Below are 14122 nucleotides of genomic sequence, written 5' to 3' on the forward strand. Positions count from 1 at the left end.
AAATGGTGTAACATAAATGATCAGAACCCTGGGCTTGTTTTGGTCAGTTCCTTTAATGCCACTGATGCTGAATATTCTTGGATTGGTTACTCATAGTAATTCTATTTCAAGTGCCCTTGTGTAAGTAACTTCCACTTATTTGTGGAAATAAGTAAGTAACTTATTTCCAGTTTTAGAAGATGTCATAGCAAGAAATAAATGAGCAAAATGTAAAAATGAGAGAATATACAGGAAAATATCCTATCCAGAAAAAGTGCTATCTAACTGAGAGTTTTCTGGATAGGCTATTTTCCTGTATAGAAATAACTCTTGGACTCTATGAAAAGCAGTAGTAATTTTGGGTACAATTAATCCAGTCACAAAACAACAAGGAAAATGTTCTGATCAAGTAAGCTCCAGTTTTGAAACCCAAGAGGCTGATATAATGTCTAAAAGAAAAAGTGGCTCTAAAAGTATTTTGGCTAATCCACTTAATTCACTGGATGAGTCAAGAGGCACTGTATTTAATAACACCTGAGGATGAGATGAATACAGATCCTTTAAGCCTCTTGAGAAGAATGGACAAGACCATCTCTCCTCTTTTTACATACGAGAGGAGATGCACGGCATCAGCACGTTGCTTGATGGAATCCTGTCGATATCGGGAAAAATCACGAAGCATCTGCCTTGGGTCCGAGTGAACATTGATACGATCTCTGTCTGTCCACGTTTCAACAGCAACTAGAACAACTCTGGTGTTTAGTTGCTCCTTGTAAATCTATGGGGAAAGACAGGACAAGCACAGGAGTGGAACACTGGGTCAGACATGCACGGTTAGCCAATCAATCAGTGGAAAGACAAACAGGGTAAAGTAGGAGAGAAACATTGGAAAATAATTAGATAATATACTTCTAATTTCCCTAATAATCAATACTCCACTAAACTTATAGTAAATTCAATACCACAAAAGACTGCATAATTATCCCCACTTCATTAGATAGCATTTACTATATAATTTGTGGGGGGAATCATAAAAACAGTTGAAAGCAGACAGACTTCATGCTCATGGGAACTTATTTTTGTTTTAATTGTAAGAACATATGGTTCAAATTCAAGAATTCTGAATCCAGGAATTTGTTTTGCAAACCTGAAGTGAGGAGAACAACAACAATTTGTTGTTACCCCAAACACCTTAACTGGATGCTCACAATGCTTGGTTTTTCTGCTTGAATTCATGAATGCCTCTTCAATAAAATTACTCATTTTTCAAACTGCATTTCTAGCAATCATAATCTTCACTAGGTAGGTAGGTAGGTAGGTATTCTGTGCTGTGATCCAGTTATGTATTTTTCACAACTAGGTAACATTAGAGATACATCTTCTTTTCAAGCAAGTAATCCTTGGTTTCAATTTTTTAAAGAATTGTCCCTGCCTTCATTCTGTCAGGCCCATTTCATAATAGGATTAGAATGGGCACAATGGACATGCGCAAAATAATTCTATTTTTATCTAGATAGTCTTTCTCTGCACAAATAAGTGAAGCATTTGTTGTATTTGAAGAAAAGAAGGCAGATAATAAAGTTTTAGTATCTACTTTGAGATGGCTTATTCAATACACTGTCCCTATCAAGCTCTAAAGAAAAAGCTTGTATGGAAGAAATTATAGCTGCCTGCATTTTAAGGCAGTTATTTTTTCCAAAGAGTTCATTGACAGGATCTCTTCTTAGGATTCTGTCTGTTCCTTTTCAAAGCATTGTAAAAACATTTTTTTTCTTCAGTGCTGGCAGCTTTTGAGTGCAAGGTGCTGCACGGGGTAGCATTACAGGAAACTGTGATTCTGTTATATCCCAAAAGAAAAAATAACTTCTGTGAAACTCAAAGTCATTTTTTTAAATCACGAATTTCTTTTCCCTGCATGTCTCAGTGGATGCTAAATGTGTTTTTCTAGGATCAAGGATTCATTTCTTTTCAGTACATATATGTGGATGGTAGCACAGGCATCTGGTAGAAGCCATGATTACATCATATATGTCAAGACATTATCACACAAATGACACAAATTATGCAAATTATGACATCATGGCACAAATCACACAAGGTGTTATTTGCATGATGGCATCATGACTTAGGTGATGTCGTTTATCCCCCTTGCTACACTCCAGCAGGGATCCTTTTCTAAAGACTTTTTGTAGCCCTACAAACTTAGATATTTCTTTTGGGTAACATAAAAACTGGGATTTAGATAACCAAGCCTGCTATTCATGTAAACCAGTTCTTGCTCTCAATGTAAAAAAAATTCTGGGACTAATGGTTGCCTTTACAGTTTATCATTCCCTACTGCCACTATTTCTCCCAGTCAAATACTGAATACAGTGTAATCTATTATTAATTGTACTGAATATGATAATACTTACAGCATCCACAAGATTTACCACAGATTTCGCAAAGTTATTCGTATTACTATAGGATGAGCGATGTTTTTTGAACTAGAAGAAAAATGTTAAGTCATAATCTGATCAAAACATTGATTATTCTTCACTGCTTCTTGGCAATGCCAAAAAGAGAAGCTACCACACTAATATTTTCTGTTTGAACATTTTTGCATTGTGTTCATATAGGTCAACTGCACAAACAGGAAGTAAGAGCATAAAACATGAATTTGCAATACGTTTCCCTCATAATTTTTATTTAAATTCCTGTTCAAATTATTGATTGCCAGCCGTCTTCTGCGGCTCATACTCAATGTGTTTTTTCTGTTTCAAGTGCAAAATGTTCTGTGAAGAAGACTGTACTTAGTTATCTTAGATTTGCCGTAATAGTCCAGAAAGAAAAGTGGTTATCTGTGTATCTAGCAGAAACTTTACAAGTAAAGTTTTATTCACAAAACCAAGTAAATTCTTCTGATAAAGGAAACTTGTTAAAATTAATTACTTATTTTCAGCTTATTTATATATATATACATATAGTGTATAAGTAGTCAATCTTGAGTCAATCTTGACTCCTGGCAACTGTCTGAACAAGTCCACACAATTTTCTTGGCAGCATTTAGAAAATGGCCTTTTCAGTATCTTCTTCCTAGCCTGAAAATGACTAGCCCAAAGTTCCCCAGCTGGCTTCATGCCTAAGGCAGACTAAAATTCACAGTCTCCCAGTTTCTAGCCTGGAGCCTTTAACTACCGCATCAAACTGGCTCTGTCAGCATATTTAAAACTCTATGTAGTGAAGAGATTACACCTCAAGTTTTAGTTTAAAATTTCTCAATAAAATTTGCTGAATCATTGGGACACAACAAATGCAAAGGAACAGTTCCTCATCTGGAAACATATTTTGTTAATCATTGGACAAAAAGTTCATAAATTCCAAAACAGGCCCCCAAAAGATTGTACTCTCAGTTAGATTATGAGCAAATATGATGAATTTCTAATATCATGTACAAAAATATATCAAATTTCTGACAACATACAGAAACACTGCAGCAATCCTGACAGAACTTTTATCATTGATTTTATTATTACTCCCATATTGCAAATAGAGATCTGAAGCTGAAAGTGAGGCTTCTTGCCTAGAATAGTCGGCAAGTTCATGGCAGAAACAAAATGAAACCAGGCATTCCTGATTCATATCTCAGTCTCTTACCCAACTAGACTATCTCAACTCAATGCTGCCTTAATATCAGCATTCTCACACATCTGAGAAGTAGCTATTAACACAGGGAATCTCTGCCATGCGCATTGGCTGCACATGAGCTACCACCCACCCTGATCAATGGTCGGGCTGGCCCTTGCATGAAGAATAGACTCCTTATTCTGAACTCCTGAAACCCTCAGGGGCATGGGGACAGGCCAAGCAGGGTAGAACAGAGAAGGCAAGGAAGGTGACTGTGGCCCTTCTAGCCCCCTCTCATAATGTTAATTGCATGACAGGCATAATGTCAAACCAGGCTGTGAGAAAGACAACCAAAATGAATCACTTCCCAAGTCTGTCTTCTCCAACAACCTGTAAAACTGTAGTAACAACCTTGTGGTCTTTCCCAGGTGCACTTCCAGGATTAACACTGGATATGAGGGCATCAAGCAATCTCAGGCCTGGCTTCATTATACCCATAATCTAGCCATATTGCAAGGCTCTCCCAGTACACATTCCTTAATTCATGGTCATTATTCAAAAGTACAATTATCAATACTATCATTAAGTAAGATATGCATTGTTCACCCTCAATTATTATAAGAAAGAATAAAAATAACTAATGGAAACAACTTACCATTTTATGGTCATTAACAATCATGAGCTCCAGGTATTTCATTTCTTCAAAGATGCCACGCAACGCCTGTAAGATTTTAAAAAGGACAGTTAGATTTTTTTTAAAAATAGGTTGCTCTACTGACATGATAGCTTGTACTGTGTACTTCAATCTGTTTTACTAAAACCTGTAAAGTGTTCAAAATGCACTAACAACAAATGATATTGTATTAATTTCACTGCAGAATATCTAACTCAGCCTTTTTTCAGTCTTTCAAAATGAAAAGAGGGGAAAATTCTTTGGGGATGCAAAAGTCAATTTTTCTAGCCATGGATATAGTTACTCTTCTTCTTCTTTTTCTACAGCTTTTCTTGTTTTAATTGTAAAAACAATTTTTTAAAAGGCTTGCCACTACTTCAGATGATAGGTTCAAATCAGTCCTGCCATGTTGTTGGCTGGGAACTCCTTTAGGTACAATGAGTGTGACAAAGATGCTTTGAAAAGCTGAACTGCTATCTGACACAACAGCAAGGTTTTTAGACTTTAGAAAAAAGTATACCCCCTCGCCTCTCCACCCCATCCACAACTGAAAGCCATTTCCCCTACAGGTGCAGGTGATGAATAGCTGTGAAGGATGAGGAATCCTCTGGGATCTTGGCTAAATAGAACCATGGTCTGACTAAATGAAACTTCATATGTTTTGTCGTTACAGCAGATGTATGTCCAAGAAGGGTCAGATTATACAACATATGCCTTACATAATCAGCACATGCACAAAGACTGGGACAGGCATGACTATCCCATGTTGTTGAATAGGAAACTGTTGTACCTGTGCAGAATCTGGCATATCTTTGCAAATTTAGTACTGTGTGAATCTTTTTCTGCTAATAATCAATCAATATGATAAACTTTTAAATGAATTTTTACATTGTCCTGGGGTATAGTCTGAAAGCATATGATGCAGCCAATTTCCTAAAACTAAACCAGATTGAGTCTAATCAGAAACAACCTGGCAATTCAAAGTACATGACTCTGAGTTTTTGTCAAATAAAGATGATATATACATGTAATAAATGTAAATGAGTGAATGAATGAATGATCTCTTTTCAGTTTTGATATGATGTTATTTGATATGATGTTATATTCATAGAAATTGTTTTCCCATTCCACTGGTACAGGAACATTTATTGCTCTCCAATACCATAGTGTTTGAGTTTGTGTTAAACTCTGGTTTCTTCCTCTCTGAACAAATCAGAGTCCATGCTGCACAGGGTAAGTTAAGAAAGCACAGACAGAACCGTACAGTATGCAGTTTGTTGGCTGTAACCAAGAAAATGTCGCAAAAGTGGTGTCCCCCCAAAGGGTCAGACGTGACTCAGTGCTTGCACAGGGGACCTTTCACCTTTTCACCCTTCCCAGTAGGGCTAGGAGTGTGATCAAGCTGCAAACTTTGTTTGTCTGTCACTGTGCTTTGTGATACTGGCTCTCTTTTTTGAAATCCGATATAGATGTTGGAATATCGGACCAGAAGTACAGGCATCTGTATATTTGTAAATAAATCGGGTATCACAAAATGCTATGAATGAACTCTTACTGAAGGAGACAAACCCAAGTTCTCTTGAACTTCTCACTAGTTGCAGAATGGAGTGTGCATAACAATCTATTTGCATTCATAAAAATTCAAACCATTCATTCTTTGAATGACAGTGTTTAGAGATTTGATTTTCAATTGATAGATCATTGTTTCTATATATTTAATTTTCTTCAAAAAGGTTTATGCTTTATTGGGATTTAAATCCATGTCACATAGAACAGCAGCATTTCATTATTTAGCTCTGCTAATTCAATCACAAATTACATTTATCCCCAATCCTGAAAAATATTAATTGTAGATAACTACATATAAAATTTCTGTGATAATAAAACTAATAGTTAATCTTTAAAACAGTTTTTGTAAACATGTAATTATCTCCTGTAAGTAGTCTACATCATACTTCAATATAATATTTGATATTCCCTCCCCCCACCATCCTTCCTATAGTTTTTCCTTATCCCTGTTAATTTGTATATGATTAAATATTGCCATAAACATTAATAGGGTCTCTTCTTCTTTACTCAGTCAGTTGAGTAACTGAGCAATTTTATCTACTTACCTACTACCTACCTACCTACCTACCTACCTGCTATTTGTTCAATGATTTATATTTATGTCAGTTTCACCAATTTTCTGCTTGAAATGAAAAAAATTGTGAGGTGACTTAAGTGATCTCTTGCAGTACGAATTACTTGAGCATGAAAGCTGATACTACACTTCACATAGTTTTCCCATGTACAGTATTTTAAAAACAAAGATCTTGTGATTTGATGCAGTATTACTGACGTCGTAACACTCACAGCCCTTCTTCTCCTTCTTAGCCACTGCAACTCAGACAGAAAGGTCCATTCAGATGTGGCATCGGTATCTACAGAAAATAAGATTAGTATCAAAGAAATTTCTGTTTTATCACACAGTACCTTAACCTTTATCAAATGAAATATATTGCCCCTTTTCCCTTTTATTAATAAAACCTTCCTTTGTTTCAGATCTGCTATTTTTAGCCAACAGGTTCAAGCTACTTTAAATGCACAGTTTAGCATTCAATCCTCAGCTTTATTCACCCAAATGAAAGTTTGTCCCCAAATGACTGAGGCTGATAATGACAGGATGAAAAACTACTGTTCCGCCCAGAGTCCCTTTTTGGGAGAGATGGACGGTGATAGAAATTTGAAGAATAAATAAATAAATAAACAAATACTGTTTGAATTATTCACAGTGCCAATCCCATCTCTGATGACTACAGACAATACTTGTTCTGCATATAATCATCCTCCTAGAAAAAGCAAATTCAAAGCATTTCTCATTTCAAACCTTCTGAATATTCCAGTGAAGGCAGTTACCAGGAACATATAATATTATGTACATGGGGTGATTAGTTAACTATTCCCTTTCTTGGAGAAAGAAGGATTTCATCATGGAGGTAGGGGTTACAGTGAAGGTTGTATACAAATTACAGTTGCTCCAAAATGCCAGAACCAGTTGGACTGCTGGCATCGCCAAAAGAAAAATATAAGGCCAGTTTTATATAAACCCTACTAGATATGTTATTACAGTACTTGAAAAATATCCTATTTATAGTTTTTTTTGTAGTCTAAATTTACAGGAAGAATGTCGTCAGTCTGGATCAGCACGAACCAGCTCCTTACTCTTTAATAAAACAGCTTTAACACTCATATTGATATATGTAGGCTTTGCTCATGATATTTCATTCTGTAGAAAACTACTCAATCAAAGAGTTAATAGTCTACAATATCATATCCTGGTGTATGTCGCCCACACAATTTCAGTGGTGTAGTAGAGTAAAGGATAAACTTCTCTCAGAAGAGCTTTCTAACAATTGCAGTTAGTCTAACAATCAGATTGTTACAAAGAACTGTGTATCTAGAGAAGTGGCTGTTGGCAACAGCAATCACACCGATTATCTAATTCCACATGGAAACTGAGAATGGTTCTGTGATATCATGATGGCATACTTCTATGTAAATTTCTGTTAACTATACTAATAATTCTTCTGGTAGAAGTGCCATTTAAATTATTTACAAATTTACAAAGTTTCTATAGTTTTAGTAACAAATCTTATTAAAATACAAGTAATGTCATACCAAGATCTTCCAACTGACTGACGGTATTGGTTCCAAATGTTCTCCGAATGACATGTGGTCTACCTGTATTGCTCTGTAAGAAAAAAACAAATAGGATATTGTATGGGTGACATAAACTTAAGCATGATAGAATATTTTTATCTGGATGGGGAGAGAGAGAGAGAGAGCGACCGACAGACAGACAGACAGACACCACATATAAGCGTGGATAAGCCCACCCATGGATAAGCTGAACCCAAGTTTGGGGGTGTATTTTGGAACCTAAAATTCTCAGCTTATCTGTGTGTCTGTGTATCTGTATGTGTGTGTGTATATGTGTGTATGCACACATATATACACACATATACAGTATATATACACACACATACATATATATTCAATTCAACTTCTTGTAATAATACAGGCTTAAGAATTTAGCATGTACAGAAACCTGAAATTGTATTTTTGAATGATACAAATTGGACTATTGCACTGTGGAATATTTCGCTTTGGATGTTCACCAGCAACAGAACCGGCCTGAACTCCGTTTATTGCCTTGCTGGTCCTCTATCCCATCTTCTACTGGTTAGCTACTATTTGGGTGGACACTGACCATATTTTCTCCTGAGTTTTTTGGTTTGTTGTTTTGGGAGGGGTCCTCAGCCTTCTGATACTTCTCCTGATGCTATTTTACAATTACATAAAGTAGAAAGGGGAATCTAAATGGATTCCAATTGGAACTTGGAATTCCTTCTTTTAAATTTAGCTTTCCTATTCAATTCTCTAACAATCCATTTCCATTCAGTAATAAACAAACACACTCAATTCCTAATGGGCTGTTGATGGAAATGTTTGCACCTCTTAGAACCTCTGGAGTCCTATAAAGCAGGCTTTTGCATCTTTCCTATAGTTGTTCTGGCCATGTAAATATTAGCACTTGGAATACTGAAGTAGTTATTTTGATATACTGTACAATGGTAACTCCCTAATTATCAATGTATGCTATCCTTTGCCATCAAAGGTAATAAAAGTACTCTTTTAATAGAACGTTTTTGCTGCAGTCTTCTTTATGTCTTTATTATTCTGTCTCCTAGAAAGATAAACATATGTATACCATGTAATAATCCATAGCAAAGAATGGGCTACCAACATGGCGTAATAACGGATGAGAGGAGAAAAACCTGCTTCTGTTAGGCATCTACACGTGTGGGAAAAATCTCTGTTATTGAAAAAGCTTCTATGTTCTATATAACTAAAGAAAATCATAGTGAGAGCTTACATTGATGCTCTTGAAAGCAGTGTGATTTTTAGCATACGCTGTTTTTTATGGAACTAGAACAAAATCTCTAGAAAGATGGCAATAAGTATAGGAGGCCAACCTGTGGCAATAGCCAAGCTTATTTACTCTGTGGCAGAAAAGACCCACAGAATGGCTTTTTGTATATGTGCAAGATCCCCAACTTGATATGATTATGGAAGTCCTGTTTGATTCTTCATGTAGGTTAACTGTGTGTCAGAATTTGAGAGGAATTTCAAAAGGTATTATTTGAGAAGACTCTATTCTGGATTACAGTTAAAATATATGCCTTGTGCAGGGGAAACACTGATTAATGTGTGTGGCTTATTAAATACTTCAGGCGTTGGCAAACACTGTTCAAGAAAAATAACTGGAATATTGATTTATTTGTAACTCAGAAACAAAGCTATAGCTCAAAAATGAAATAATTAAATTCATTAGGGAAAAATCAAGTATTTCCACAAAGCCTTTTTGCTCAACCATCCATCTTTCTTGCCCACCTGAAAGGATGCCTCTTCTTCTCTTTTGTCCAGATCCAATCCAAATCAATCTAAGCATGATCCTCCCTTTCCTCTCCTTCATGTGATTAAAATGTATAACTGCTTTCCCAAAAAGCAATTTCATGGCAATCTGCCCCAACCATTGTTTGGACAACATTAGGACTATACCAAAGTTGCCTAACCAAGTCAGGACTGATCCAAGGCCACCTGAGTTCTCCAGTCCTCTAAATTATCTCAAGCAAAAGCTAGGAAACTAGTTTTCCAGGTGGAGAAAAAGAAACATTTGCTTCCCCAGAGAGGGTCTCACAAAAATGATTGCCAATAAACACCCTCTTTACTTTAGTTTTACCTCACCAAACACTTGCCCCTTCTTCATCACAAGTAAGGGCTAAGATCACAGCCCACCAAGATAGTTGCTGCCAATTCCATCAGTGCTTTGGCACGTTGCCTTCTTTTCTGACTACCCACCAGCATGTCTGAAGGAGGTGGTTCCTCTCAAAGAGTGCTGCGTAGTGAAATCCTGTCTCTGAAATCTTAAAGGAAACCGTGGAAAAACATTTCCTTGTTGTACATAGCCCACCTTTACTCTGATAACCATAATTAAAAAGAGATGCCCTCCCTCTTTGACTGAGCTCTTTCAAGCTGTTCACAAAATACAGATTTAAATCCATTTTCTATTTTGGGGAACATTTCTACAAATTGTAGCTTCCCTCCATCCTCTGGCTTTGCTCTCTTTCCTCCTTTCAGACATGTATTCTTCAATTCTAAACCTTGAATAGTTGGTACTCACTTATTAATGTCCTTCATTTTCTAATAAGTTAAAGGGAAAGGGTTGCACCGAAGCTGATGTTCAAGTTCCTGAATTATTATTTTTTTTAAGTGAAATATTTTATTACAAAAAATCAGTAAAGTACTTTGATAGTACAGTGCTATTCATGTCCTCCAAGAAATTATTTTTTTTCTTTTTACACAAAAAGGAAGGAAGGAAGGAAGGAAGGAAGGAAGGAAGGAAGGAAGGAAGGAAGGAAGGAAGGAAGGAAGGAAGGAAGGAAGGAAGGAAGGAAGGAAGGACATACCACATTAAATACATAAGGAAAAAAATCATTCAGCCAAATTTTTAAATACATCATGAAAATTTGATCACACAAAATAATATTAGTTAGTCTTTCCATTATGACAATAGAATGCCAGTTTCTTAATTAAAGTGAGCACATATCTATAATCCAAAATTATAAATTTGGAATCACTCTGCCTTTCCAACACTAATTTTTCTTGCTATCCCCATGAGCAAAATATCCATATTTCATGTATTGACAGATTCCAAATTTATGGTGTATCATTCTAGAGCACATTCACATGCTTAACCAAAAATCATCTTCGTTACACTGTATTAACTGTTTGATGAACATCAATCCAAAATAAAGGATTAATTGAATAAGCTCATTTAATTATATTTTTAATGTATAAGCCTGAAAGATGGCCATTTTCATTTCATATTCCATATCATTTCACGGTTATTTGCTGAAAATAGTGGGAAATTAGGCTTTGTTTGCAAACATTTCTGGAGGCTCTGAGAACCAAAAAACTGATTTTGGGACCATATGAGGCTCTACCTGCTTGTGTAAGAATGGCCTGAATTTTCAAATCCCAGCCAGATGGTCTCTACCCAAGGCCAAGCCTGAAAAGAGGTTATGTAGTCCATTAAAAACCAAACAAAAACTCACTGAAATTCTATATTCAACTCAACCATAAAACATAAATAATTTATACACAAATAAAGTAATCAAATATATCTGCTTATGCGATCCAGTTATTTCCCTTTTTATGGCTTGAAACCTGCACAGGTTCCATTAAGCCCTTCCTGACACAGGACCAGGTTATTTGTGGGATTGCCTATATTTGTTCTGTCTCACAAGATCTTACAAGGTGGGCATGCTTCAGGTCCCTTGAGAAGAACAATGCCATCTAGGGGGACCCAAGAGGCAAGCCTTCTCTGTCACTGTGCCTGATCTTTGGAACAGCATCACACACAGACACACCCAAGATGTAGATAGACCAGCCCTGTTGGCTTTTTATAAACCTTTGAAAACCTGGCTCTTCCTGCAGGCCATGTGCCAGGGCATTGGATGAGCCTGTCTTGCAATGATTTATTAATGTGAATATGACTCTGGTTTGGCCTCAGTTCTACTGTGTCTTTTGATGCTTTTATTCTTGTTGGTTATTTTTGCTTTTTGTTTCCAACCCTATGTTAGCCACCCAGAGATGGGTGGCCATAACAATTTCTAAACAAATAAATAATAAAATAAAATAAAATAAAATAAAATAAAATAAAATAAAATAAAATAAAATAAAATAAAATAAAATAAAATAAAATAAAATAAAATAAAATAAAATAAAATAAAATAAAATAAAATAAAATAAAATAAAATAAAATAAAATAAAATAAAATAAAATAAAATTCCTGTAGTTTTGACAGTTTGTCCTTAGCTTTCATGTCTACAACCCAAATGGTTGATAAGGCACTGAGCTTACCTGAATATCATGTCAGTATTGTAGGTATGGTGCAAGTATATTTAACATTTAGGTTAACCTCATTTAAGTTACATATTGGGAAAGTTATATTTCTAAGAAATTAAAAAATTTATAAAACACAGGGTATAAAAAAAATCCAGTAAAATATTCATTCAAATGCAGTGTTATAGATGATATTTCAGACTGAATAATAATGCCTTATTTAATTTATATCTTTTAGGATTTGCATCCTTTACAACAAAGCAAGATCTAGGTGGGTCAGTATTAACATACCGTGCTGTGAGTTAACTCCAAAGGTTCTATCAGGTATACGTAAGTATTGTCTTCAAACATACCACTAAAACATGAGAAAAACACATTTTCAATGCTCTAAAAATACCAAGAAATGAGCAAATGGGAGTGTATTAAAGCATGTATTTACAGGATCTCCCACACATTTTCAGACTACATATTCACGTATTCCACAAAATACAGGCATCATGACAAGTGGTTTATGCTGCTACTAGGAAGTATGAAGCATCTTTGAAAGCATGCATGAGAGAGTGACGAATGCCAATAAGGCTGTGCATTGCTTCAAACACAGTTCCAAAACAGCATGTGGAGCAATCGGGGTGTGAATGCAACCCAGGGTCTGGCCCCTGCATGCTCCAAAGCACCATTTTGGAATCAAATCCACACACAGCCCTAGATTTATAATGAGGAGGGGTTCAACACTATGACAAATATCCTATTTACAATTTTATGAAATTATGACATTTTTTATGTAAAAGAACCTGGATTTGTAAGTAAAATCAACCTGCTTGCTCTGTTGCTGAACGCATCCCTCAGCCTCTTTGGTCTATGAAATCCTTTATGTTCTACCTGTCAGTTTTATTACAAAGGCACCAACTGGTTGGTGATGAACGAATACTGGTGTTTTTGTCACCTCCTTCCCAGAAGGAGCAACAGGGTATGAAGGAGACTAGTCTGGCCAAAGAACAACTCGGGAGCCTGCTTTCCCACTTCAGTTCTCGTGACAGTTGCTCTGGGACTCAGGAACTAGGGGCAGGGGGACTGGGCCTTGGTAGTCAACTGAAGGAAGAGGAGGCACCAACTGCTGTTCAAGTAAGGATAAATATTACCAGAGGAAGAGCAACTTTGCCTGGGCTGCCGTTACATCCATTTATTGCTTGCCGTTTTGTTCTGGCTCTCACTCCTCTGACTTCTATCTCCGTTCCCTGTTTTTATGTCTTGTCTTTTTAAAAAAAATAATCTTGACAGCAGAGACTGCTTAGGGTTTTTTTTTAAATTTATTTAATGTGAGTTGCTTTGAGAAAAACAAATGTCTAAAAAGTACAATCGAAATACATGAAATGATAGAAATAAGCAAATAGGCGAAAGATTCCTTGGGGGGTTTTCAAAGGCAATGCTCATGCCCATGGGACAAGACCTGGCAATGGAGGTGCTCAAGCAAAAGACCCCTGATATAATATTAGAAACAGAATATAGGAAACTCTCAATGCACACTTCAAAACAGCACTGCACCTAGGCCAACTTGCAAACGATAAATTTTGGTGAACATTTACATTATTACGGCTCAATATTATACCATCAGTAGAGCTGAAGGGAAAATTTCATAAAGTTCCATATGTGGAAAGGCTCTACTCTTGTGAAGATGGTAATATCAAAACACATATTCTGTTATACTGTAGTTTTCTACCGAGACATACGCAAAGAGCTCATAATGCCTCTCCTAACTCCATTTCTGGGACAGACTGAAGAATTTTATGTGCAATTTTTACCAGCAGAAAAGGACTCCCAGGTAACTCTTGCCATTGTAAAGTTTCTTTTCACAGCTTGTAAAACCCATATATTGCAAAATAGTCCAACCAAAATAGTGCAAGCATGATTGTATGC

General features: G+C 36.1%; 1 protein-coding gene across 3 annotated transcripts in view; it reads right to left on the bottom strand.

The window, feature by feature from the left end:
• Positions 1–14122, bottom strand: part of ADAM23 (ADAM metallopeptidase domain 23) — an 86172-nt gene that overhangs the window by 41636 nt on the left and 30414 nt on the right. For all 3 annotated transcript variants that reach the window (XM_063317947.1, XM_063317948.1, XM_063317946.1), the window contains exons 6-11: positions 12500–12563; positions 7919–7991; positions 6614–6681; positions 4241–4306; positions 2394–2465; positions 591–757 (exon numbers count right to left, since the gene is read on the bottom strand). In XM_063317947.1, the coding sequence (XP_063174017.1) occupies positions 591–757; positions 2394–2465; positions 4241–4306; positions 6614–6681; positions 7919–7991; positions 12500–12563 (510 nt within the window). The remainder of the gene's footprint in view (positions 1–590; positions 758–2393; positions 2466–4240; positions 4307–6613; positions 6682–7918; positions 7992–12499; positions 12564–14122) is intronic.

This window comes from Candoia aspera, chromosome 1 (assembly GCF_035149785.1).
Source record: "Candoia aspera isolate rCanAsp1 chromosome 1, rCanAsp1.hap2, whole genome shotgun sequence".
Classification (NCBI taxonomy): Eukaryota; Metazoa; Chordata; class Lepidosauria; order Squamata; family Boidae; genus Candoia; species Candoia aspera.